This window comes from Epinephelus lanceolatus, chromosome 11 (genome assembly GCF_041903045.1).
Source record: "Epinephelus lanceolatus isolate andai-2023 chromosome 11, ASM4190304v1, whole genome shotgun sequence".
In the NCBI taxonomy this organism is placed as follows: Eukaryota; Metazoa; Chordata; class Actinopteri; order Perciformes; family Serranidae; genus Epinephelus; species Epinephelus lanceolatus.
The window spans coordinates 29026324-29048511 of NC_135744.1; the positions used below are offsets into that span (position 1 = coordinate 29026324).

At 40.6% G+C, this 22188-nt stretch overlaps 1 protein-coding gene across 4 annotated transcripts in view; it reads left to right on the forward strand.

The window, feature by feature from the left end:
• The window catches only part of grm5a (glutamate receptor, metabotropic 5a), a 30754-nt gene that overhangs the window by 3806 nt on the left and 4760 nt on the right, over positions 1 to 22188 (forward strand). For all 4 annotated transcript variants that reach the window (XR_013492345.1, XR_013492346.1, XM_033647693.2 and 1 more), the window contains exons 6-17: positions 2997 to 3246; positions 11979 to 12214; positions 12335 to 12456; positions 12540 to 12664; positions 12758 to 12926; positions 14897 to 15023; positions 15726 to 15843; positions 19386 to 19572; positions 20254 to 20412; positions 20538 to 20663; positions 21499 to 21681; positions 21802 to 21971. Coding sequence is in view for 2 of the 4 variants with exons in the window: in XM_033647693.2 (XP_033503584.1) it covers positions 2997 to 3246; positions 11979 to 12214; positions 12335 to 12456; positions 12540 to 12664; positions 12758 to 12926; positions 14897 to 15023; positions 15726 to 15843; positions 19386 to 19572; positions 20254 to 20412; positions 20538 to 20663; positions 21499 to 21681; positions 21802 to 21971 (1972 nt within the window). In the remaining 2 variants the exon portion in view is untranslated. The remainder of the gene's footprint in view (positions 1 to 2996; positions 3247 to 11978; positions 12215 to 12334; positions 12457 to 12539; positions 12665 to 12757; positions 12927 to 14896; positions 15024 to 15725; positions 15844 to 19385; positions 19573 to 20253; positions 20413 to 20537; positions 20664 to 21498; positions 21682 to 21801; positions 21972 to 22188) is intronic.

Here is a 22188-nt window from a genome sequence, read left to right on the forward strand (position 1 = left end):
CTTCTTGGACAGTACGTGTTAATTTCGGTGCCATTTTGCAGATGAAGGCCAGGGGGCCCCCCTTACACTTTGGGCCCCAGGGCTTGTGCCCTGTAGGCCCATTCTTTAAAGTGCTATATGTTAGGACTTCAGACTCACAAACCAGAACAATTGCCTGCATTTAGTAGAGATGCAAGATATCACTGTAACTAGTTAGTCATTGGACAGTCATCTTGAATTAAGCAACATTTTAGGGGGAATTCTGCGTTAACATCTTGTATTTTTAAGAACAATGCACTCAGGCAAGGTCTGTTACATTAATTTCAGTATGCTTTGATTCAGTTTCCAATCAGTCAAAGAAGGCAAAGGGTTTTACTTGTCTCTATAAAGTAAAGTTGCACTTGCTGACACATCTGGATAAAAAAACATTTGGGCCCCAGGGTAGTGCCCTGTTGGTCTGTTCAGCAAAATTTATAATCTTGCCAGTTTATCAGTTGCATCTGTACAATCTTTGGTAGTTGAATACACTGTGGGGTTTATGATATTGTCTCTTCTTCTTTGAGAGAATTTGGTCAGAAATTGAGAAACCCATGTGTCTGCACTATTGTGGACAGTGCCTGACTCCTCTCAGTAGTTTTCCGTTTTCCATCTGACAGAGTAGAGGTGGAACATTTTACATTTACTTCCTGACCTCCTATCAGCATGCAGTAGGGGAAATTCAGCCGAATCCCATTTATCATTTTGGGTGTGAGGTGCAGCGAGTGCAGCTGGAGTTTTTACACAGATACACATACACACACATACTATGCATGAAGTCACTCTCCTGTAAAACCTCTGATTTTAGTTGTTACTGTACAGCGTTGGCCATTATATCTGTGGCATATATATGACATTCATATGAAATTAGCTCTGATTATATATTCTCTGTAATCCTGTTCATCATTGGAAAAGCTTCTCAGGGAACATCTGCCATGGGCTTTGAACTCTGTGGGTGTCATGGTACTCTGTTACACATGGTACACTGATTTCAGTGATGCTTTAGCCACTGGTCACATTCTCACAGCAGTTGCTTGTTATTAGTTTTGCATTTTATCTTTTTATTTTTTTAGTGTCCTATCTATATGCTACTTTTGATTCAGTGAAAGGTACAGGTGAGTTACGAAACTACCATCTTTATGGTTGTCCTTTGTGGACAGTGTGATGGATGGCTACAGAACAAAAGTGCATTTTCCTTTTCTGTTACCAAAAGAGAATCTTTGATATTTTGTAGCACAGATATAAGGCTTAACTTCAACTCTTACCTCAGAGCAACCCCCACCCCCCGCTGTGGTCATCTAGGCAATATCAAAATACACAGTTATCACAACTTCAAAAGATCCAGCCCCTGAATCACCAATCCCTCCTATTTAGAAACAAAATACATGGTATTTGTTGTGAATTATTCTCAATAGCAAGTACCAAAAATACCTGAATATTCCATACTGTTCGTTCAATTTACTGCTTCTTTTTTAACCTCTTAGTGGCTCGAGGCCATATGTTTATGAAATAAATCCCTCTTGATAGGAATGTGCTAAATCCTGACTGGATCATTCCAGTTTATTCCATATAAATAAAAAACTGTTGTAGGGGAGGATTTAAAAAAAAAAAAGTATGCTAAATGTTCTCTCCCAGGATACAAACCTTGTGTTGTGTCATGGGTAGCTCTTATTGTAAGAAAAGCCTATGTTTTATGTCGCACGCTATCTTGACTGAGTCCAGTAGGCGGTGGGATGTTGTCAAAATGACTGCACATTTGTTATTTTATGTATGTTATTTTACATGTTTTATTTATTCATATATCTTTTTGTATTATTAATCTGACACTACTTAGACAGACATTTTTACTAACTTGCTGCAAGACAACCGAACAAGGCAAACATTCTGTGCAAAATTACATAAAGTTAAGATTGTACGCCTGTCTCTGGTTTTGAGTTTCTAATCTCTATGAATGGTTAGACACAAAGTGCACGTCCTTGGCAGTCTACACGCAATTATAATGTCCTATCTGTCAAATGCAGATGCACCTTGCTTGTTACTCTGCACGACATTTGCATAAACTAATGACAAGGTTTATGACCCAGTGAATGATTGCAGCTCTCCCACATTAACAAAGCACACACATAAATTGCTTGAAAATGGTCAGCAGCACTGACTAAAGCACAAAAATCCAAAGTGCAGAGCTGAAAAGATTCCACATATACTGTTGCCCCAGGGGTTATTGTTATGTGGTTATCAAACACTGTACTGCTCAGTTTACTTTACATTTCATTTTATACATTTTATACCATTTTACAAAATAGTGCTAATTACAATGTTGGCTGCAGAAAAGGTTTAGAAGTCCTCTTGGAGTGTTAGAATAAAGGAAAGAAATATTAAATCAGCATCAGCAACATTTAACAGAGTTGAATTGAGGTGAAAATACAGTTTGAATAATGAAAGATGTTACTACTTAAGGAAGCATGCCACATATGGGGGTAAAACTCACACTTAGTAATGAAAAATATGCGTCAAATGGTATCATGCCCAGGGTAGGAGTACACTTACTAAGCAACAGAAAGTAGGTGACCTCATTTCCAGCATAAACAGGGAAGTGTAACCCCTGACAGTTACCATAATGGGGACAATTTTACTCGATTCTCAAGTGTCGTGCTGACATTACACCAGTTTATTTCACCCTGTGTGTGCATGTGTTTGTGTGTGTGTATAAAGAGATCACACCAAAGCATTTGTACAGGAGTGAAAGTGTGGGAAGCACAAAACAAAAAAATTGCATAAATGTTTGCAGAACATAACCATGTGAACAAAGTAGAGTGGAATAGCAGGTGGTGAAATTAAATTGAAATGCCGACAAAAAAAATCCAGATATCTTAACTGCTTTTTAAAAGAGTATTAGTTTAATTAAATAACAGCCCCCAGGTTTTGTGTGTGCAGTACGGTGTGTTTTTTAATACACTTCATTCATGTATTCTCCCCCTCAGGTAATTATGGTGAAAGTGGTATGGAGGCATTTAAGGACATGGCAGCAAAGGAGGGGATCTGCATCGCCCACTCTGATAAAATATACAGCAACGCAGAGGCACAGAGCTTTGATAAGCTGCTGCAGAAGCTACGAGCCCACCTGCCCAAAGCCAGGGTTGTGGCCTGCTTCTGCGAGGGTATGACGGTCCGAGGCATATTGATGGCCATGAGACGGCAGCGTCTGGTGGGAGAGTTTCTGCTGGTTGGAAGGTGAGTGGTGTATTGTAATATGTAGAATTTATGACTGCATTTTTTACTCATGGGTTATTTTGCTTTTACCAGAGGCAAAAAGAATTGACTTTTTAGTGTTAATTTCCAATCCAGGCTGTCTTCAGATGACCTCCATCATCAGACAAGATGTGTTTGTTGTCACTGGTGCCATCTTTGTCCTCTCATCATCATCCTTGTTATCACCTTCATCGCGTCCATCAACATCATGGTGGTGTGGGAGAGTCAAGGTATTTTAAATGTACTTTTTTTTTTTAATTTACATGACGGTGGTACTGTGCAGTACAGTACAGTATATACTCAGTGGCACAGTGGATAGCATTGTTGCCACACAGCAAGAAGGTTCCTGGTTTGTACCTGGGGTGGGGGAGCCCTTCTGTCCAGAGTTTGCATGTTCTCCTAGTGTCATTGTGGGTTTTCTCCAGTACTCCAGCTTCCTCCCACAGTCCAAAGACATGCAGGTTAATTGGTGACTCTAAATTGGTATAGGTAGGTGTAAATTTGAGCATGAATGGTTGTCTGTCTTTATGTGTCAGCCCTGTGATAGTCCAGCGACCTATCCAGGGTGTACCCCGCCTCTTGCCCAATGTCAGCTGGGATAGGCTCCAGCCCCCTGCGACCCCCCAACAGGATAAGCGTTTACAGAGAACAAATTAATTAATTGATATATATTCAATATGATAGTATATGTATGTTACAATAATAATCACATGTGTATAATAGCAGTAGAAGTAGCCTATGATTATAATAATAATAGCAGAGGACCATGGCAGCAGCGCAACCATGACTAGAAAGCAAAAGAGCTCTGGGGAGGAACCCAAATTAGCAACATGCATTAATGGGACATGAATGCTTGAAAATGGAGAGAGAGGGAAGAAGAAAAGGGGCTCAGTGTGTCATCAGAAGTACCCCAGCAGACTGGGCCTAAATCAGGCTAACTAGGGGCTGGTTTGATGCAAGCCTGAGCCAGCCCTGACTATAAGCTTTATCAAAGAGGAAAGTTTTATGTCTGCTCTTAAATGTTTGTTTACCAGTCTAAATATTTAATCATGCAGATGTTTTAGTGGAGGAGCATGGTAATGTTTGTAAGACCATCCCTTAGGTAGAAAAATGTGCTCCTTCCAAAAATGTGCTTGAATGGAGCCCACAATGGTCCCCACAATACCACGATCTACATAGAAAAATACAATAAATCAAATAAAAATCAATATTGAATAGCATAATATTGTTATTGTCCCTGCCATTGCATTACAGTTCACTTAATATGGAAGCCATATAAAGTCAGCATATTAGGTATTTCTTATTAAAAGAGGTCACCTTAGTTGACAAATGAATAGCTGAGGCAACAATGGTTTCCCAATATGATTGAATATGCAGCATCCATTTGTGGTGCATTGCCTCATTCAGAGGAAATGTTAAAGACTGGGCATACAGTGGAGGAGAGACAGTATGCAATTAAAAACACGAGGGATAAAAGAATAAGCAGGAAAGAGGGGGCTGATTTAGCAGGAAGCTTCACTCTCTCCGAGAATAACATGTTTTATTTTAAGGTTTAGCTCTCTGGCTCACTCTCCTTCCTCGTGTTCTATAAATGCCTTTCCTCATTAGGAGCCACATATGTAGGCTGTCGCTCAAATCTGACAGGCAGGAAACATAAAATAACCTTGAACTACATATTCCAAACACCATGGTCTATAATCCATAGAGCTCCCAGACAGTTGTGGTGTTGTCGTCTGCTCATGATTAAAGATTATAGTTAGTTTGTTGAGATGTTTCTTCTTGCTGTTCTGTTTTGAGGGTAATTACATTTAAGATGTAGGTGGCAAATTAGTGTCTCTTTTGACAGGATCATATGAGCATGCACTGTAATGTGTGTTCTGTGAATGTTCTGTCCTTCTCCAGCATCATGTTTGTGTCCTCACTTTATTGGCTCCATCACCTTTCTTGTTGCTCTAGTTAGTTACCTAAACAAACCATCCTTTTCATGTCAGCCTGGAGGATTCGTCACCAGCTTTTTGTATGTGTGCAGTGCATTTATTCTTAGGTCCCATTTATAGGAAGAGAAAGACTGAAGGAGCAGATGATAATTTTTTTTGTTGTTGTTGTCTTGTTGCCAGCACTGCCGAAGATGATTTTGAACCGTTATATCCAAGCCATTGTCAGCCTTCAGCTTGTTTGTGTGGAAATCAGTAGGAGAGTACAGCCCCTCTTTGTTTTCAGACAATAATTGGATGGATTTTTGAGAACGTTACATACAGACATGCATAGTTCTCTGAGGATGAATCCTATTAACATTGCTGGCTTTTTCTCTGGTGTCACCATGAGGATGCTACATGTGGTTTTGTGTGAAATATTTGCAGAAGTATTGGATAGACTGCCATTAAATTGGGCACACACAATCTCCCTCCCCCGAAATGACTTTTGTGATTCCTTAACTTTTCATCTTACACAGAATTGGTCCAATACAGTATTTTGGTTGATGTGAGAGGTGGAAAAATGTGGCTTAGTTGACACTACTGATTCGTTCAGTGACAATGATCCTTTATTATAGTCAGTTCAGTTTAAAGTTGTGTAGTTAAGGATTTGTTTGAGCATGTGTAATACCTCTAATCTTCTTCCAAATACCTGCAAAACTACATTCCCATCAGCTTGTATTTTAGTGCTATTTAACACGTGTTAGCCTGCTAACATGCTAAAGTGAAAATGGTGAATATGGTAAGCATTACCTGATAAGCACCAGCATGTTAGCATATAGCTCAAATCACCACTATACCTACCATAAGTACAGACTCAACGTGCCTTTAACAAGGCTGTAGCCTACTGTCTTTATCTTGTTAAGACTTGCAAATCCTCTAAACATCGCATGCCTCCACAGTGAACGAAGAATCCAAAAATTCTTGGTAAATTGAAGCAAAAGGGGGGCCATTTTAACAACAGCAAAACTATATCAAAATATCTGTTTACAAAGTCACAACTCCTGCAGTAGGCTATAACTCCAGTCTCATTTATCCAGTCATATGCTCAGTGCCTCCTAAACACATGTAACTGTAGTGTTTGCTGGTTCCACTCAACCGCGGAGCTTATGGCTATGGTGATGCTGAGGCTGAGGTCAATGACAGTGTCTGCTGTCACCTGCCTTCTCTTTGCCAGGTATTATGCACATAAACTTAAAGGACAGCGCCGTCACCACGTTTGGAGGGTGCACATACTGAAGAGACAGATAGAGAAAAGTCCGTAAATTATGTGATTACCAACAAATTTAAACACGACTCCTCCAATACTTGTAAGGCAATTCATTGTTATTCAAATTGGTCGGTTGTCCTTTTCCATAGAAAGTCAAACATACTGCTTTAATTTGACATATACATTGATTTTTACGGAACCAAACAGTGACAAGCCCTCCCGAGTTTAGAGGAGACTGATGGGTACCTTAGAACCCATTTTTAGTCATCCTGAGGTGAGAGTTAAGGCGACTCCTTTAAAAGTGGCAATGCAAGCTGTCTTGTCTCCAAACTTTAGCCTAATTTTGGAGAGTTATTTAGCCCCCTCCCCGACAAGCTATGCCACTATAGTTGGTACCAGTGGATGCCTTAGGTTTGTGTAGTTCACAAGATACAATTGCACCACAGCCTTTTAAAGACAGTAATATCATCCTTCAATTGTTTTCACCAGCTGGGGGGCATGGCACTCCCTTTTCCCATTTTATTAATCAGGTCTTCCACCTCAAAGTATCCATCCAATCCATTTAAGTCATTAAATATTTCAAATCGTTTAAAATGTACTAATCATGCGTTTTATATCAGTCTGAGGCAGCAGGACTATAAAGTGGAGGAGGTCAGACAGAAGGACCAGAGTGGCACTGGTGTTATACTTTACTGTCATCCATCCTATCCATATTTTAGCTGCTTTATTAAAATTATTTCCACTGATCCTGACATTACAGTTAAGATTCTGTTTTGTTATAATGGTCAGTTTTGTCAGATTGTGTGTCCTCTTCCCTCCCAACTTACATTACACTTACTCCTCCACAGTCCTCACCACTGCCACCTCTCCTTGTCAGCTTGGGAGGTTCCATGTTTGTCAGAGTCTCTTCATAAAAGTGCTCCAACCAACCAGTTGGAGTTGCCCATGCTAGTAAAGCAACATGATCCCCCACTGGCTTCCCACTGCAATACTGCCATTTATGCTCTTTGGAGCACCCGACAAAGCTGGAAACACAGCAGCTGAGGTTGTTGAGGTCGTGAGAGAGTTCTTTCCTGTTCAGACAACTGTTTTGCTCTTTCTTTCATGTCTTGTTCAGTTTAGTTTTAGAAATGAACACCTTTCTCGCCTCAAGTTCGTACCACTACAAAATAAAGTGTCCACTCAGTAAAGATCTGGCTGGAAAGTTGACCATTTATTTTTTTGCTATATGAGGTGAAATGAGAGCAAAATATGTGCATGTGTGTGTGTGAGAACACACTTGTGTGTGTCTTCAAGCTTGTAGGTGGTGTAGCAACACGCTGCATACAGCATATTGCCCTCCCAGGTCGATGTGTGGGTTTCAGAGCTCTCGTTCAAGAGTGATTCAAACTATCCAGAGTCAAAGCCATCCATGCTTTTCATATCCATTCCTGCCTTTTTTATGCCAGCGAACCATTTCTGTGCTTGCTTCTCTAAGGATGTGTTATGAAATGATCTCCTACCTCACCCAGAGAACCAGGCATCAAAAAAAAAAAAAAAAAAGGAAAAAAAAACCCACCCACACTACTGTTGTGTAACTCCAGCTCGGTTAGCAAAGTTTTCAGAAATGACTTCCTTTGATTTTTTTGTCAGATAGAGAGGGAAGAGTGCATTTCTTTGTGAGGTGTGCCTGTTTACATGTATGCACATGTGTGGAGGTGTAATCAGCCTTCTGTCTTTGTTGATCGTAGACAAGTGTCCAGAGGGAGGGATAATAATAGACGGAGTAGAAACCTTTTTGAGCAGTTCACTGATGAGATAGCTTATTGAGTCCAAGCCCACAGTGTTTTTGAATAAATAACAGATCAGATGTGTCTGCAGACACTGCAGTCTGATGGTGTTTGTCTGGTGTTTAAAGTTCACTGAGCATCAGGTATCTTAGTCAGAATAAACCTTTACATAACATTTCTTAGTTACAAATCAATATATGCTCTGACTTTGTCTGCATTAAAAATACATCAACAGATTGGTTCACAGGAACAGCATGTTTCTGCAGTGCTCGTATCCGCACTGAGATATTTGCTCCTTAATTTATTAAAGTCAAGTGCATCAGTATGCTCTTCATTACAAGTGTGTCTCAACAGACTTCACAGATAATGAGCCCATAGAGATCTTATTAATCAGCAGTCAGACGCAAACTTTGCTAACAAAACTATGTGACCATGGACGTGATACATACAAAGCAAAGCGAACAACACAAAATGGCACGCTGAAAAGAAAAGGCAGCCTCTATTCCAGCCAGCCAAGTCCTCCACGCACCATCAACCTTTGATCCCTGGAGGTTTATTAATTTAAGTTAACTTTGCACAAACACATAATTAAAAACAATGTCACCTCACTATTCTTCTACTTGGATATGTGAGCAAATACTTTTTATTTTTATCACTCAGTGAGTCTTGTGTTGGTACATCTGAGTCATCATGATAAATATTTTATTTTACTGTAACTCTCTGCAGAGCAATCATTAGGTTCATTTTGCGAGGCACCACCTGCCTCTTTCAATCTGTGCAACAGTGATACAAAATATAGTCATAAGCACCAACTACAGCTTCTGACAGCAGGCCACATTAAAAATGACTGTTATCATGAACCTGGTGTTATTTGTCTTTATAAAACTATTATAAATTAAATACAGTGAACTGTTGTACTCTAACCTTGTATTTAGTTAAAACCTTGACTTCTTTGATGTTAAATGCCTAAAAGTGAGCTAGTACTGTGTGTAACGTGTGCTTCCTGAGCTGGGCTTTTTCAAGATGTCAGCAACCCTGTCCTGTTGGTGAAACCAGTTTGTGAATCAAGGATAAGAATAAGAACCCCAGTCCATAAGTACAGTATTTGCTAGGGAGTGGGAGCTGTTCTGCAGCATCAACACTTAGTCTTCATGGACCTTTAAAGCATTTGTTTGTCTGACATTTTGTAAGGTTTACTAGCTGTTCCTTATAAGGTGCATTTCCATCCACCCATTTTTTGTGCATCTTTTTTATTTGCACACAAAAAAAATCACTAAATTTAGTCCCTGAATTTTTTTTTTTACACTTTTACAAGTTGGGGTACTGATAGTCTCGCCACCAGACAATCAGAGATCTCCGCCTTCCGATAGTCTGGGGACACTCCTTTCTAAAGTGTGTTTAACACACCGGCGAAAATGGCTGGCAACAAAGCATTTTTGCATTTTTGAAAAGGACACGCCTTCTCGGAAATGTGTGCTCCTCCTTTTCTCGTCCGCAAGGAAACAAACACACAGAGAGCTTGAAAATGGATGCTGAGAGATTTAACTCCATTTTATCAAACGTGTGCTCATCCGTGAAGAAAATATTTTTTTCGAGCGGATGTCTTAGTTACAACATTATTGAGCTAACTGGAGTAGTTTCATGTCGTATCCGACAACGGGAGGCTTTTAACAGATGACGTCCTGATGTTAGCTTTACTGCTAGTGTTAGCTGTCCCTGTCAACTGCAGCCACTGATGCTTTCTAGACATCGTGATTTCCCAAAACTGAATAAATACCACACATAGCAACACAAAACTGCTTTGCTAGCTCAATCATGTTGTAACTAAGATATCCGCTGGAAAAAATATTTTTTTCACAGACCATTTAATGAGTTATTACCTATTACACACACTGCTAATGGCTAACAGGGCTAACAGCTAATGGTTAGCCCAGCTAAACGTGCACACAGAAATAGTAATGTTTGTTCAATCATTGTGTTTATAGACTTTACAAACATCAGATTAGTCCAAACGGTGATACAGTGATGTGAAAAATGTGATATATAGGCTATATATATATATATATATATATATATATATATATATAGCTAAAAGCTCTGCTGGTTTTCTACCCGGAAGTATTTGTAAACAACAAGGCGATTCCCTCTATAGTCCAGCCAGACGGATGAGTCATGGCCTTGTAAAAGATTATGTTTGTTTCTTTTAGTTGGCGAGAATGTGTCGCCGCAAACGCGACAAACATCCACTAACTTTGATGGCGTTTTCTGCGAGCACAGCTGAGCCATTTTGTACCGCTACACGTGTTTCTAGTGGGACTATGTTTACAAGCACAAGAGTTCAGCAAACCACCGAAGGACCGCCCTGCAGATTTACTATTGGTTCTGCAACGTAGGGAGTTTTTTTTAAACTCTGAAATTGTATCCACCCATCTAAACACAAAATCAGGGAGAAAGTCATCAGTCTTTAGTTAAGCAAAGCGTCTAAAGACTGACTTGTGAGTCTAGGGTACTGATGGAAAGCAAATGTGACTATGTGCATTGGTCTCTGGATGCTTTTAACATGCTTTTGAACACATACATGGCTGATACCAGTTCAATCAGGAGACTTGTTTTGAGAAAAAAGAATATTTATTTACATGTGCACATAAGTATGAGAAATGTGAAAATTCTTTGGCAATTAGACCCCATCGTGATGTCATTTATTCCAAGAGGGTGATAAAGACATAGTAGATTAGAGATGAGATGAAGAGGGAGCTGAGGATCTGGATGTGAAGAGGAATGGGCTTTTGATGAGTGTGTTCTGGGCTCTGGATAAGGTGACTGGAGGTGAATGGGGTCGAGGCGTGGCAAGTCTGCCTAAAATGACAGCTTACAGGAGTAGAGAGGAGAACGGATTTAAAGTTTGGCAGCAGCAGCATGAATGGCTGAAGGAGATCACAGCAAGGCTTGATTGGCTAACCGGAAAAGGGAACACCCATAGTCAGCTGATTGGTGGAGGTGGTAGGAGTGGGATAGAGAGAGAGAATTGTGAACGGATACAGCATAAAGAACTTATGCTGAGCTTCTTAACTCTTCCAAGAGCACATATAGCTCTCAAACTCTCTGTTTCCATTGTACAGTTTGCTCTCCGTTATAGATTCATTGTTTTTCCCTCATTTAAGGTTTTACTGGCTCTAAGCATTTCATCTCGTTGCGCCCTGCTCTTCTGCAGTAATATAATGGCACCTGTCTGGAAAAGTAGCGTCATCTATAATACTAGTGGATCAAAAAGAGCATAAATCAGCATTTTCTTTTGCCAATTTCCTGAAAACTGAGTTAAATTTAAAGTTACATTTGGAAGGATAATTGACTAATATTAAGTTTTCCCCAGCTTTTGCTGAGGCGACAGCCCTATCTAAACAGTCAAATGCTGGTGTGGAAATTAAGCAACAGTTACCAAGATGCTACAGTCATACAGAATGCACTATGTGTATGTATTTATATATATATGAATGGTGTCTATGGAAGAATTAGAAAGCTGTTCTATCGAAAAAAGTCCATTACAACTGCTCTATTATTCTCATGTTTGCTTGTATTATATATCTCAGCACTTGGATTTAAAATGCTGATTTAATCAATAGCTTTTTGAGGGAAACAAAAAAATGTATAGATGGAAATTAAAGACAAACAAACAAAAACGTGTATGATATAAAATCTTACTGTAACTAATAACCTGTTTTACCTCTGTCTGTCTGTCTGTCTCCTCCTTCTCCTCCTGTCCAGCGACGGCTGGGCAGACAGGTACGATGTTACAGATGGCTACGAGAGGGAGGCAGCTGGTGGAATCACTATCAAGCTCAAGTCAGCGTATGTGACCTGGTTCGACGATTATTACCTGAACCTGACGCCTGACGCCAACTTGAGGAACCCGTGGTTCCCTGAGTTCTGGCAGCATCGCTTCCAGTGCAGGTTGAGGGGGCATCCACAGGAGAGCAGCATATACAACCGGACCTGCACCTGTTAGCACAACTTCATGTTCCTTACACCTCCTTCCTGCATTCACATCCTAAACGCCTTACCATCAGTTTAGATCACAGTGATTTGGTTTCTTCTTATGAGCAGGTCTCTGTTCTCCACAGGGAGAGAGTCTCTGCGCCAACACTACGCCCAAGACACCAAGATGGGCTTTGTTATAAATGCCATATATTCCATGGCTTATGGCCTGCATGCCATGCAGGAATCCCTCTGTCCAGGGTATAAGGTACAATAATGAGCAGTGTGCACATTTATATGTTTTCATATGGATGTGACAGTATTGACAGTGTTGTTTCTCCCTTGTGCCAGGGCTTGTGTGAGAACATGCGGCCCATTGATGGCCGCAAGCTGCTGGAATTCCTGATGAGAACTAACTTTACTGGTGTGTCTGGGGAGACCATCCTCTTTGACCAGAATGGAGACTCACCTGGCAGGTGAGGATTATATTGGGGAAGAAAATGATGAAGTAGAAAGAAATGTTAAACATATGCGTACGATGATTCATACACACAGTATATGTGCCTCAGGTATGAAATCATGAACTTCAAGCGCACAGGCGAGGATGAGTATGCTTACATCCATGTGGGAAGCTGGGACCAGGGTGGCCTAAAGATGAACGATGAGGAAATCTGGAGTAACAACAGTGACATCATCCAGTCAGTCTGCTCTGAGCCCTGCCAGAAGGGACAGATCAAGGTATGCAGGTTTTACATTCTCGAGAAAGATGGGTTTTAAAATTGATAAGTTATGTCAAATCTCTTAAATTTTTTATAAATTTAGATTCATAGTTTACATCATACCATGGAAATTCAGTTTTGCAATATTGGCAGCTGTTTCTGTTATAATCTCCGAACAACAGACATGGTTTCACACATTGTTTCACTGTAGACCAGAGAACATATTAAAGTTTTATGGAAGAAAACTGTCAAGCAAGACCCACACAGCAGCCATGACTTGGTCCCACAGGTCTGAATCTACAAGATTGGTCCAATCAGATCCTCAAGTTCCCCACCAGAGACTCAGAAAAGCTCTTTGTTCAAGCTTTAATAATGTCCCATCTGGGCCTCTGTAACTCCCAGCAGCTCCTCCAAATCATAGAGAACACTGCAGTCTGCCTCCTCTTAATCATCCCAAAAGTCTCTAACATTAAACCCATCCTACACACTCTACACCGGCTCCCCGCAATGTGGCAGCTTGCAGAGAATTCAAAACTCCAGTGTCATGCTTTAGAGGAGATCTACTTGTTCACACCTCCGGGCCTTACACCCCAGCCCACGTTCTAGCTTTGGCTCCACCGGCTGCTTCTCTCTTTCCGACCTGTGTTGACCTTGAGGAGGCATTCCCCGCTTCCTGTCATTTTAGCAATGCTTTCCTTCAAAAACAAAACACCTCACACCGCATTCTCTCACAGCTCTCATCGCTGCTCACTACACCTGTTATCCTTTTCATCCGTCCGTGAAGCCTGTCCCAGGTTACCATCACAGGAAACATGCAGGTGGTGTATGATCACAATCAAAAGCAGAATACAGTTTCCGGATCTCTTGACCTGCATGCCTTCAGACTGTGAGAGGAAACTGGAGCACCCTAGGCAATCCCAGGTCGTCATGCCCAGTGGTGTAGTGGTAGTTGATGAGGTGGGTCTACTGCTAGGTAGATTGGAAGGTTACCAAGGAGGAAGTGGGTGTACTCTACTATATATTCCAATGGCTTTTTGGCTGATAGATGGGTATACTGAAAATGTACAGAAAAAGAGGTGGATATACCCGATATACCTGTGTATACCCTCCACTATACCACTGGTCCTGCCCCTTGGTGTCTCATCGTGACAGACAGGCCGCACAGCTGAAACACATTATAAAATGTGGTCAGTGTTGTGAAATGGTGACGGTTAGGTTTAGGCACAAAACTACTTGGTTAGGTTAGTTCTGAGTTAGAATAAGTACGCTTGTAGTAACCTAACGTGACGTAAATATGTCACATGAGCGATGGCAATGCGGGATGACCATATATAAATTGTGTAACATTAGAACAACATTGACCTTAAGGTTTCAGACTGGATGTAGGTATTAAAGTGACGTATATCGCACATTAAAACAACACAAAGTTTTGGTTTCACATGGGACACAAACTGTGGTCTCCTGGGTGAAAGTCTGGTTTTGCTTGACCCATCACACTCTCCTCCCTCCCACCTTACATGGGCTTTCTTGCACTTTATACTACATCACTTGCTCTCAGCATCATGTTTTGCCACAGATGGGTTCATATAGGAGTTAGCTGAAAGCCTGGTGCATCTCATAAAGATGCCAAAGGCTGCATTCAATGTCGATATAACACGCTCAGGGGCATGACCAAACGATGGTATTTGATGCCCTGGGGATGAGAACAGGCTTGGAAAACACACAAGTGCAACGCCATGATTTGAACCCCAGACTTTCTGCAAGTAACAGCATGATCCACTGACCCACAACACCATCAGCTTTTTTTTCTTCACTGACAAGCTAAAAGAAAGATGTACTCCATACATGTCTCTTTTTTTCTTCTTTTGATCCCCTGATGAAGACATCCTCATTTCCCAGCCAGAGTGTAAGATTAGCTACAGAAAAGTGCCGTTGGAGCTTTGAGACCTTTCCGCCCTTTCATACTGGTGTGTGTGTGTGTGTCTCCAGGTGATCCGTAAAGGGGAGGTGAGCTGCTGTTGGACTTGCACTCCCTGCAAGGAGAACGAGTTTGTGTTTGATGAGTACACTTGTCAAGCCTGTGTCCTTGGCTTCTGGCCCACTCATGACCTCACCGGTAAGCGCACTTTGTTTATGTGTCTGTCGCTTGCAGATACAAGATTTCCAAACAGGCCAGAGGAGCCTTTAATCTGGGTCACACACTTGTGGTGCACCCAAATCCCCTTGCATCTTACGTACCACACACTCACACACTCACACACTCACACACTCACAAACTGGCAAATGCTCTGAACTAAGACACAGAAATCAGCACAAATACTTGTGTACTGTACACACACCAAAAGACTTTAGATCCTTGCCAGAATAAGGGATTTGGCTGAAGCCAGATTTCTTAACTCCAAAGTCTATAAAAACTGTTTGAAACCCAAATTCCTAACCTTTTGTAAACGCTTATTGTCTCCCACAGTATTTCTGTTCCTCTGTAGTTTGAAAAAACACATAAAGGCAGTTTGTGTGTGTGTATCCGCCATAGGAGAACAGCAGTGTGTTGCCATCCTTCTGATCTGTGTCTCTATGATCCCTTGTTCCTCCCTTGCAGATCCTTTTAATGTTTCACAAAAAAACATCAACTCATATGACCTGACTGCATCACAGAGTTAATATTTTACACATAACACCTAAATTGTTGTTGTTGTTCCAGTAAATAGTGCAGTATGAGTGAGTTTCTTTCACTGGCTGTTACATGCAAACACATGACTTCCTCCCACTCTTCTGTGTTTTGTTTTCTCGCTCCCAATTATCTCTCTGTATCGTGCAGGTTGTGCGCCAATCCCAGTGCAGTATGTGCGCTGGGGGGATCCAGAGCCCATCGCTGCAGTGGTGTTCGCCTGCCTGGGCCTCATGGCTACACTTTTTGTTACATCTGTCTTCATCAAGTAATTACAGCCTACAGCTTTACTGGTCTTGTACATACATAGTAAAAGGCAGTGGGTCAGGATTGATCCAACTCAATAGTAATAACATACACTGAAGCAATAATGGCTTAACTTTACCCAGTATGCATGAAAACCATCCGAGACGGGGTGTTGTTTTGACCCAGTGTTGGTGTTATTATCTCCACCTGATGTAAGCCTGGAGAGGATCATGTGTTTTGTCGTGTGAATGCGTTTGTGTGTGTCTGGAACTAATCTCAAATACTACAGGACCAATCAACCCTTATATTTTGTGTGCAAATTTATGACTATTTTCAAGGACCTCTCGTGGCTGCGGTGATTCACAACTGTTGAGAATCCTGTTTTAGTGACTCTTTTATACCCTCACTGACTGCTGACTCCGAAGTTCTCTCCTCGTTTTTATCAAAGCCACCATCTTGACTGTAATATAGCTGAGAGGGACAATTTTTCCGGCCACAGCTCTCTGCGGTTTGGTTGTGACCTGATTTTGTTCTGTCCTCTGTATAGAATCGTACCACACCTGGAGCATTTTAGAAGCAGGGAGTTTGGCCTGCCTGATTTTGTAGACTTGCAGATTTTGTGGATTTGGTCATTTTTCCTTGATATTTGTGCCTCTACCATAAGTGAGTAAGCGACTGGTTAAATGGCTTTCCTTTTTTGGTCCATTTTTCATTATTTATTGTTGTTATTTCCTACTTTGTTGTGCCATAGCCTACATCCAAATTTAACACAGTTCAAAGTCCAGTTATGGTGCAGACTGTCAAATATAGACGAGGCAGTATTTTTCTTAGTTTCCGGAAGCTTCCGAAATTTGTCTGCTGGAATTACAAGAATTGTCTAATCGACCGCAATTGACCTGGGCGACTGCTTGGCCGCAAACTCTTCATGTGACTGTTGAATTATCTACTCAAACTTAAATATAGTCGAGCTGGTTTAAACTCTTGTGTCACTATTTGTTACTGAATGTGACTAATAAGTGTTTCATTTGCAGTTTTGATTGTCACATCATTTTATTCACCTAACAATATATTTGTAGCAATATTGAAGCAAAACTTGAGCTTGTTGTGTCTGACAATGGGTAGTCTTGCTCACCAGACCTTTCTCAAGAAAAGAAAGGTTTGGCTGGGCCGACTCTCACTTTGAGATTGGAGAAAAAAACGCCCTGGCTGCTTGTATTTCTTTCAACCAATCACAATCGTTCTGGGCGGTGTCACAGCAACGGTGCGCTTGCAAAAAAAATACCAGGGGGAAACAGGTTTTGGTGTAACACGCCCACAAAAATATCGCCTACAAGACGTGAACCATGGCAAGAAAATGGCTACATCCCCACAAGATCAAACACCACAAAAGTTAGTAATGGACGTATTGAAAACGGTTGAAAACTGCTACACAACCGGAGGTGGTAGGGCGGGACTTCAGCGGGTGGCTCGTTCCGCCCAATGAGAGGCTGATCTCTGCAGCGAACTTCCACTCACGCAGACTAGACAATGGGTGAAAATTTAATTTGGCTAAATAGCCCAAGAGTAATAGTGGTGGAATGTAACTAAATACATTTATTCAAGTACAATACTTAAGTACAGTTTTGATATACTTGTACTTTATTTGAGTAGTATTTCCCTTTCCTGCCATTTAATACTTCTACTTCACTACAGTTTAGAGTTGAATATTGTACTTTTTACTCCACTACATTTATTTGATAGCATAAGTTATTATTTAGATTTGGAATAATGATATAATAATTCTTTTAATGTGTGAATTATGTTGTGTATATTTTATTGTAGTCTATTTTGTGATCTTTTTTAATCAATATAAAGTGTCTTTGAGTACCTTGAAAAGCACTCTATAAATAAAATGTCAAACAGGTCAACCTCTACCAGCTGCAACAATAAAGTGATGAAAGCACTGATGCAGTGATACTCAGCTTATGGCCCACAGGTGCTGGATGGCCCCCCAACCATATTCTAATTCTCAATAAAAATAAATTGATCCACACAGGGAATGTTTTTTGTATTTTTAGTATACATAAGGTGCCAGAGTGCATAAAAAAGCAACTAAATAGTGCTTGTTTTGTCCAAAGAAAAAGTGCTAGTGGAGGATCCTCATACCTGCACAGAGGACCTAGCTAAGCCCCTAATGTCCCTACATCCTAGAAACACCCCTGCGTACACGTATGGGGTTGCTGCGACTGGCCCCTGGCCTCCTGTTATTTTGCAAAAATGGCCCCCAAGCAAAGCAAGTTGAGTATACTTGTTTTAATGCATCAATAATTACAATCCAATATAATATATACGACTCTGAAATGGGCCATTTAACATCATGAGTATTTTTGCTATTAGTATTCTAAGTGTATCTGGTTACTAATCCTTTTGTACTTTTATTTAAGTAACATTTTGAATGCAGGATTTTTACTTGAAACCTATTTCTACACTGTACTATTACTAATCTTACTTAAGTAAAATATCACAACTTCTGAACAGCAATATAAAGTAATAACAACAACTCTGGGTCAAAGCAACCTATTTATTTTACTGTAGATAAATGACAAACTGGGTAATTTTTTAATACAATAATTTCTAGTGTGTATTTGTGTTACTAAAAATGCTCCCACCATGTTGTTACTGAATTAAATGAATACATATATGATATCTAGTTCTAATTGAAACACTAAGTAAGTACATCATGTTTTGTTGTGTTTAGCAGATGTCAGCCTGATTCACAGTAGATACAAGAAGTAAACGTGTTAATTTCTAAAAAGGTAAAAATAAAGATTAAAGGTATACTATGCAGGAATTGCTGAGTATGGTTTGTAAACACTATTGCCCGCGAAAGTGAAAGTTTGGAATCTAGCCTCACAATAATTATGTTTTTCAGCACTGTGTTTGCTATTTTCGTAGCCTCCTTCTTGAAAAGAATAGAATGTAATAGGAAGCTTTTGTTGTCATTGTATAAAGAATATACAAAGAGATTATGATTGCTACATCTGATCAGGTGCCAATCATTCATAAAATTGGAAATAAATAGTGTAAGAAATTTGCTCTATCAAGCTGTTGTACACGAAAATAAATAATGGATTGCACTTAACAAATAACAATTGCACTAATGTGTGCTGCTTACGGTCTGGCACCTGATTGCTACCTTTTCATAACATCCCGGTCTCACCGATGTGCTGTACCCTGAAATATGAAGAAAATAACAAAATACAGGCAGAGGGCAGAGACTATGCATATAAATATACTGCCGCACACTTCTAGTTAGTCATACGTGATGAGTAAGAGGGATTATACATTATCTTTGCTTGTTTGTTTGTTTTGTTAAGGCAAATCCTGCATAGTGCACCTTTAAAATACAAATACCAAAAATAGCATTGCTCTACAGTAAACCAAAACTGGCTTGTTGCAGTTATATGCTATCTTCATTGAAACCAGTAAGCTTATGTCTTATGTGTTGAATATCAATGTGCCTTTACTGCTCCAGCTGTCTTTTACCAGTTTTGTGAACCTAGAAATCATTTGATCCATCTGTAGATTTTGGGACACTCCTGTGGTCAAGTCTTCCAGCCGTGAGCTTTGCTACATCATCCTGGCTGGAATATGTCTGGGCTACCTGTGCACCTTCAGCCTGATTGCCAAGCCCCACATAGTCTACTGCTACCTCCAGCGGCTGGGAATCGGCCTGTCCCCTGCCATGAGCTACTCTGCGCTGGTCACCAAGGTACTTCATTTTCTGTTTTGTTGCCAGTAGGTTAAGGAACAAACATACTCTGTTCAAGTAGTACAGTTATTGTCACATGTCACTTCCACCACCATCTTGCTGTGATATCAGATTTTTCTGTCAAATGCTAAAATGCAGGACTATTCCATACAGTAAAAACCCTCCATTTAAAGATCTGAGATTTAAAATTCTCAGTTTCTCCCATTGTTTGACACACTTCCATGTGAAACTCGATGTTGGGATTGATATGCACTTGAATAGAAGGTCAACAGAGCAAAACTGCTAAATGTACAGTAAAAGTAGCTGACGGAGATCACTCAGTTCTTCTATCACACCTCACATGTTGGAGCTTTTGGCAGAGAAGAGTGCTGCCAGTAATGTTGCAAACTCGCACATTTGATCAGACAACTTGTCTACTATCATAGTCCAATTTTGTTTTTAGAATAAATAGAGGGGCATCTAAGGATAAGGGCGAGAGTAAAAGAGCTACCTCCAGAGGTTGGCTGGTGGCCAATTTTTAGGGAGGTACGGTAGATGTTTGGGATCTGTGTGTGGGCTGAGGTTGATGTTTAAGATCTGGAAACTGAAAAGGAGATTATTGTTATGAATCAGTGCGAGCAGTATTATCTACAGCCGATGAAAGTAAAGCCTGCATAACCATTTGATCTATTTTTGATCCAGACCAACCGTATAGCACGGATCCTGGCAGGCAGCAAGAAGAAGATCTGCACCAAGAAACCGCGCTTTATGTCCGCCTGCGCACAATTGGTCATCGCCTTCCTACTCATACTGCTGCAGCTTGGGATTATTGTGGCACTTCTTATCATAGAGCCACCACAGGTATCTATGTGTGTGTGCATGTGTGTGTGTGTTTCTTTGTGTGTTTCTGTGTTGCAGTGTGGGCGATGTTGATTTACATTTATTTATACAACTACATTGACCTCTCCCTTTTTCTCATCTCCTAGGTGATCTATGACTACCCCAGTATTCGTGAAGTACACTTGATCTGCAACTTGACCACTCTGGGGGTGGTGGCGCCCCTGGGCTACAATGGTCTACTTATCCTGAGCTGCACCTTCTACGCCTTCAAGGTACCTCAGCATAGCATTAGTTAAAGGAATACTTCACCCACAAAACAACCATTTGTGTAACAATTACTCACCGTGTGCTGCCTTGAATTCGTGAAGAAAACGTTGTTTTTCTTGCATGCTGCCACAGTGAACAGAGAATCAAAAAAGGCAAACATCATTCATGAACTCAAGTAACGGGAACTGCATTTAACAAACAGCAAAACTATATAAAAAAACATGTGTTTACAAACTCTCACACAACTCATGCAGTATAATCCAGGTTTCATTTATCCAGTCTTGTGCTCATGATTTAAAACATGTCAGTACAAACACTCTTATGCATGGCCAAGTAGCGTACCTGGGCATGCACATGCATTTGAACACTGCTCAAGCAGAGCTCATGTACATGTACGTGTCCAAGGCCACGTAGGGTGCTCCAGCTGTAGATGGAAGTGCTCTGTATTCTAACGTTTTGGCAGTATGCATGTATTCGGTAAGCACTGAGAATACAACTGAATAAATGACACATCGATTATACTGCAAAAGTTGTGTGACATTTCTTAACATTTTGATTTTTTAATATGGTTTTGTTGTTGTTAAAGCTGCTCCCTATTGACGTCAATTCATGAATGTTCACCTCTTTGGATTCTCCATTCACTTTGGAGGCATTCAAGAAAAACAAGGTTTTCTTTACAAAATCAAGGTATCACAGAGTGAGTCACTGATTTTCAAATGGTCATTTTGTGGGCGAGTAACACACATTGTACTTTTTCTATCAGGTTTACAGTTTTCTTCCTGTCCTCTGTACTGCAATTTACACTGCTTTAAAAATTCTACTCTTCTTTTTGTCCTACAGACTCGTAATGTTCCGGCTAATTTTAACGAGGCCAAGTATATTGCCTTTACCATGTACACCACCTGCATCATCTGGCTGGCCTTCGTTCCTATTTACTTTGGCTCCAACTACAAGATCATAACCATGTGCTTTAGTGTCAGCCTCAGTGCCACAGTGGCTCTCTGCTGCATGTTTGTACCAAAGGTAAGAAATTGAAATACGTATTCACACAATTATAATAATGTTCAGTCTTTTTTGTTGTCTAATTTTTGTATCATAAATCTTTATGCTAACAGTTATTTTGTTGTCCATTTTCACAATCAGGTGTACATCATGCTTGCCAAGCCCGAGAAGAATGTCCGGAGTGCTTTCACAACATCGACAGTGGTGCGCATGCACGTAGGTGATGCCAAGAAAGCTGCTAAGACTGGCAAATCCTCTAGCAGCATGGCCAACCTGTTCCGACGCCGTGGCTCTGCGCAGGACAACATCAGGTATATGAGGAACCTGAGTGGGTATTAAGCTATGAATAAATTTACTCCCCAGCACCTGAGCCCAGTTGCATAAGCATCTTAAAGGAATACTTCATTCCCCAAATATTTATTTGCATATCAATTTGTCACCCTGTGTTACCTTGAATTCAGGATGAAAACTTTGTTTTGCTCGCACAGCTCCACCGTAAACGAAGAATCCAGAAACAGAGAAAATACT